At 43.4% G+C, this 5,753-nt stretch overlaps 1 protein-coding gene across 1 annotated transcript in view; it reads left to right on the top strand.

Moving 5' to 3' along the window:
* LOC103769340 (homeobox-containing protein 1) overlaps positions 1–5,324 on the top strand; it is a gene marked incomplete at its 3' end in the record, with an annotated part of 13,019 nt that extends 7,695 nt beyond the window's left edge. The window contains exon 3 of the mRNA XM_008936526.1: positions 5,214–5,324. Coding sequence (XP_008934774.1) covers positions 5,214–5,324 — 111 coding nt within the window. The remainder of the gene's footprint in view (positions 1–5,213) is intronic.
* Between the last annotated feature and the right edge of the window lie 429 nt (positions 5,325–5,753).

Raw genomic sequence — 5,753 nt, 5'->3', positions numbered from 1 at the left:
CCTATCTTGTTATTTGAAGCTCCTTTTAACATAGCTGCAGCTTACTTGGGGGTGGGTGTTTTAGCCCTACATGTGGCAGGTGAGATGCCAAATTTTTATCAACAATAATTTGAAGTCATCTGCTGCGATTTCCTTTAATTGCCAGCAGAATGGTATCTGGGTACCAAGTAAGTTATGGGCAGAAGGCAAAGGATGAAGAGAGAACTTTAAAAAATAAATAAATTCATAACATAGTGCTGTAACATCAGTAAAATCCCTTAAGGTCTGGCACCTACACACGGGGATGCTGAGTAAATGCTCACAGAAACCAAGTGCAACTTAACTAGTTCCGTTGTGAAGAGAATGCAGAAAATTACTGATCATCTGAAATGGCAGGAAACTGGAGCTGCAACAACATTTTCCCTTTCTTTCATGCTCGTGACAACATAAGGGAAGATTTGTTTTTCTATGATTTTGATCTTTGCAGGTTTTCTGTAAACAAGCTTTGCTAATCTTCTAAATTGATGGATGTCCTTTGCAAGCACGTGTTACATGAATCTAGGACGTAGCTTACAAACTGAAGAATTAAAACACAGTCAGTTACTTTCTTCTCCAAATCTGACAAATTCCAGGTGCTTCTAAAAAATCCCTCCTGAAAGAAACATTAAAGAAATGCAAAGGAGAGTCACTGAACAAATCTGTCTGTGAAGGTGAAAACCAGTTCCCAAAGACTGGATATGAATGGCTATTTTGAGGGTTGTGAGCAGATTCATGCTGCAGGTACTAGTTGCCTTGCCTCGAGGATGGAATTTTGCTGTTTCTTTTATCCATTTGGAAGGGAAACGTTTCCCCAAAATAATTTATCTAGGAAAGTGTTGGGGGTGGCCAGGAGAGTGTGTGTGGTAGTGTCATCTCCATTTTCTTTATAATTGGGAAGTACAACCTGCTATGGGAAGGAGTGATGTGTGACACAAGAAGTCAACATTTGCATTGCTGTAATCCTTTGTGATTAACACCTCTACAATATTTTCTGTGAGAAAACTACCTGTGCTCATTGCCATGAGCCTGTGTCCCTGCTGCTGCTGAGCTCAGAGGACAGCACTTCCTTGAGGTCCGTGGTTCAGTTTGAGAGTGCATCTCCTCAAGACAGCTGGTCTTCAGTACTCCAGAGAACTTATTTCATTAATCTGCTTCTGGCAGCAGGATGATTTCTTTTTTCATGCCACTGCAGTTTCCTAAAGTAGTCTGATTACAGACTATGTGACAGGGTGGTGCTGGTGGTAGCACCAGTCATCGTCCCGATGAGTCAAGTGTGTAAAACCCACTTGAGATGCAAGAAACTCTGACATGACAACTTGGGAGGTTGGTTTTGTGTTTGGTTTGGTTTTTTCTTTTTTTTCAATTAAAAGGGGTGAAGGATGTTTTCTGATTAAGACACTGTACTGGGATCTAGGAGATCCTGGATCAGTTCTTGTGCTGTGGGCTTTACATGTGACCTTGAATTTCTCAAGCTGCTGGAATATACAGTTTTGGGGCCTTGAAACTGAGCTGAGGTACAGATGAAAGATACTTTATATCTTAAAAACAGGAGTGATATAGGTAAAGGAATCACAGAATGGTAAAGGTTGGAGGGGACCTCTGGAGATCATGTCATCCAGCCCCCTCTAGCTCTAAAAGCAATTAAAAGAGCTCTAAAAAAACAATTAAAAAAATTTTTAAAAGCTCTAAAAAACAATTGCAATAATCATCATCATCATCATCTTAGGGGACCTCTGGAGATCATGTCATCCAGCCCCCTCTAGCTCTAAAAGCAATTAAAAGAGCTCTAAAAAACAATTGCAATCATCATCATCATCATCATCATCTTCCAGGGAAAGATCACTTCCCCAAAGGCATCCCTGCTGGGATGGGATGAGGAGAACAAAACCTCTCAGTTTGTCCCTATGACTTGGTGATGAATTCTCCCACAAACTGAGCCCCAAAAGGGATGATGTGTATTTATACCTTTTTCTGATACTGGGTGGGGATGTGGCTGTGGGCAGGCAAGTGTTCTGTGTAATTAGCACAAAACTTCCTTATCTGGATCTCCACAGTAAACAACTGCCACGAGCTAGGTGGGAGACTGGGGTGAGCAGCCTTCCCTGCATCCCACATTCCTTATCAGGGCCTCAAGGACACAGAGCAGTGAGTCCTCCCTCAGCCCGTGTCTGCCCTGGCACCAGATGTTTGTCAGCAGTGTGGAGCTCTGGGAGTTTCACTGGTTTTGTGCTTCCCAGGTCTGAGGCCTGTTGGGATGGAACCTCCTGGGTTCCAGTTGGTGCCCGTTGCCCCTTGTCCTGTCCCTGGCACCACTGAGCAGAGTCTGGCCCCAGCCTCTTGCCCCCCGGGGCCCTTTAGCTCTTGCTCAGCACTGCTCAGATCCCCTCTGAGGCTTCTCTTCTCCAGCTCAGCAGCCCCAGGGCTCTCAGCCTGGCCTGGCACAGAGATGCTCCAGCCCCTCAGCAGCTTCAGAGCCTCTGCTGGACTCTCTCCAGTAGCTCCTTGTCTCTCTGGAACTGGGGAGCCCAGAATGGGACCAAATACTCCAGAGGTGGCCTCCCTAGGTCAGAGTAGAGAGAGAGGGGAGCCTTCCTCAACCATGCTGACAACATTCATATTAATAAACCCCAGAAAACCCTTTAAGAAGTTCATCTCTCATTACATATCTCTGAAACAGGGAACGAGAATAATGAAAACCAGAAAAGAATGGTGGGTAATGGGAACTTAAAATCAACATCCACTCCATTCCCATGACCAAACCCAAGGTGAGCTGCCTAAGCCATACATGTTACCTGGGTTTGCAGCGTTGCTGTAGGAGTCCACTCATCAAAGACCAAAATGGGCCATGGGCTATGGGCTGCAGTGTGATTCATGAGCTGCCCCAGTGAAATAATGATCTTCTTCAGAACTCAGGATCCCTCTGTTGAATCTGTCCCTCTCAGTGTCCCTTTACAAAGCTTCATTTTGCAGAAGGAACTTTATAAACCATGAGACCTCACAATGAGTCAGATGTGGAGATAGCAATACACAGCTTGAGCCTTTTGGCTCCAGCTCCCTGGCTTTGTCTGGAGCACGTTGTCTGAAGGGGCTAACATCTGTACCACTCAGTGACAGCACCAGGCAGCCTCTTCAGCAGAGTTTGGATTTTCCACCCTATGACTCTTGCTGGAGATACTTAACCTCTCCTTGTAATTTTTATCTAATAGTGCTTTGCATTTATCTTATGTTGTTATCCAAACACTCAACAAACACTAATTCACTGCAATAAGTGTAAGTGGACAGTAGTAAACAAGTGAATTAATGATGCTCTTACCCATTGATTAATAGGAGCCATGCAGCCAAAACCAGACACAAACATTTGTGTCCCAAGGCACTGTGTTAAAGAAATGCCTTTTATAAATCATAATAATAGGTGAAGAGCTGCAGATTTTTCAAAACTTGGTCTTTTCACTGGCAATCAGGCATCTAGATGACATGATTTCAGCTAGACCAAAGCCTTGTTTTGGGCTGGAGAGTTTTGTCAACTTATGTTGGCTTGTTTTGGTGTTAACTTCTGTGCTTCCACAGTTACTTGACATAAACTTGGCAGAGTCTGAGGTTTGTGTTCGGTTGAATAATTCCACTTCCCTAGTAGTATAAACTCAATTATACATCCCAGTGTGGGCCCTGGGGGTAGTCAACTCTTGACTGCCACAGCTGGATCCAAACTCTTTCACTTGTGGAGCAAAGGGACTCCCTGGGAATGGGAGTTAAGAAAATCAGTAGATGTGTGGGAAACAAGAAGACCAGGGGATGTTTTGTGAGCAGAGCTCTTGAACAGCAGCAAGCTTCTGTACTTGAAACAAAACACACCTATCCCTTTTTCCCCCAGGACAATTAAAACTTCACAGGCTCCAGAATTCTGTCCAAGGAAGAACAGTTAAAGCATAAACCCTGTGTTTCCAAAAATCTGGTTGGAGTAAACCCACATGAATATGATACCTGAGAGTCAAGTTTAATCATTCTGAAGTTATCCAGCTTCAGGGTTCAATGCAAAATAAAAAAAAAGCCTAATTAAACCCTCATAGTAGAAGTGGTAAAACTACAGAGGGTTGGTTTCCAAGAGTTAAATATGATTATGGGTTCTTATGAAACCTTAGTGGATCTCAAGGGGGGAGAGATAGTTTGGTTTCTATGTCAAAACCAACCCTCTACCTGCCTCCATTCTACCAGCAAGCAGGTGGTGGCACCAGTGGTCTTCAGCAGTATATTGTCACTTGGAGCACCTCCTAAAACTTCAGTTCTCAGGAGGGTTTAGGTGGTGTTAACCCTTTCTCATAGCTGAAGAGCCATGTGGAAAGCACAGGGAGGCCACTTACCTCCAGTACTGCTTCAGTTATTCAGAAATTATGTATTTTTTGATATTTGGTAATGAATCTACACATCTCCTCCTAGTGTGCTTTTAAACCTCTTGCTGTATTTGGTTCCACTCCCTCTAATCACTTCTTTTCCCTTTCTGCATTGATCATTGATTCAGTGTCATGCTTTGGAATAGCTGTATTGACTTGTAGGGGTTTTTCCCCCCCTCTTATTGTTTTCTTAGAAGTCTTGCTTTAAAAACTGGCACTTTGTGTCCCTGCTCTTGCCTGGCTCCTGCTTGAGTCCTGCTTTGCTGACAGGCAGCTGCCCTTTCTGTTTTGTTTTCTGGCTGCTGTTATAGCTGCTGATAGTTGGCTTACACTATTTCTGGGCTGATTTGATCTATATCACATAAACTGTTTCTATGTTTATCTCCCTTCTTGTACAAGCATTGAATGATAATGATCTCCTAACTATCATTATTTATATGTAACAGTGGGTGAGGGACTTGTTCCCATTTCACAGATGAAGGAATTGAAGGCTCAGGGAGGTTGTGGACAATGCATGTCTGTGGTAGATTTGGCTTCCCAACCTACTCTTTGCTTGTGGCTTCATTGTGCTGATTCCAGGATGTGCCTTGAGTAAGGTTAAAAATAACAGCAGGGAGAAGTTAAAGGAGGTAGGGGTGGGGCAGGGAAGCTTGAACTCTACTTTTTCTGTGCTTGAAACATTATGGTTCCTGGGCTTTGTAAGATGCACCTTTTATCAGTCTATAAACCACTTTAAAATGTTTTAAAAAGAACAAGTTTTCTCTTCCTCTTTCTCTCTTTTCCTTTTGTTTTGTTCTGTCTTTACAGGGATCAGTCAGAGCCGGATCTCCCATTGGCTGTTGCAGCAGGGGTCGGACCTGAGTGAACAAAAGAAAAGGGCATTTTACAGATGGTACCAGCTTGAGAAGACAAATCCTGGTAAACAAATACAGCCTGAACATCTCCTCCTGTTTTATTTATGGAAAATTTTATCACTGATCATTCACTTCTTGGTCTGGTGTGCTACAGAGGTATTCCCTCTGACCAGCTTACTTTTTAGGAGGGTAGGAACAAGTCTACACTTTGCTTTGCAGCAAATGATCCAGAGCTGGCTCATCCCCAGCTGTCTGTCCAGCTCCTCAGTCACAGTTACTTGACCTATCCTCTCACCACTAACTCTGGAATCAGAAGCAGTCAGTGAAGTTCTAGTCAGCTAACATGAAATACATGCTGAGGTTCTTCAGAATGAACAAACAGAAAACATTAGTAATGGCTGCACAGTATAAAGTTGCAGCAAAAAGCCCAGATTTTATTAGAGAGGAACTCTGGGATAACTTTAGAGGGTTTGGGGTTGGATCTCAAGCTCAT

The sequence above is a fragment of the Merops nubicus genome, unplaced genomic scaffold (assembly GCF_000691845.1).
Source record: "Merops nubicus isolate BGI_N331 unplaced genomic scaffold, ASM69184v1 scaffold8393, whole genome shotgun sequence".
NCBI classification, from domain to species: domain Eukaryota; kingdom Metazoa; phylum Chordata; class Aves; order Coraciiformes; family Meropidae; genus Merops; species Merops nubicus.
The sequence above is the reverse complement of the archived record's forward strand: the minus strand, read 5'-3'. Positions and strand labels throughout refer to the sequence as shown.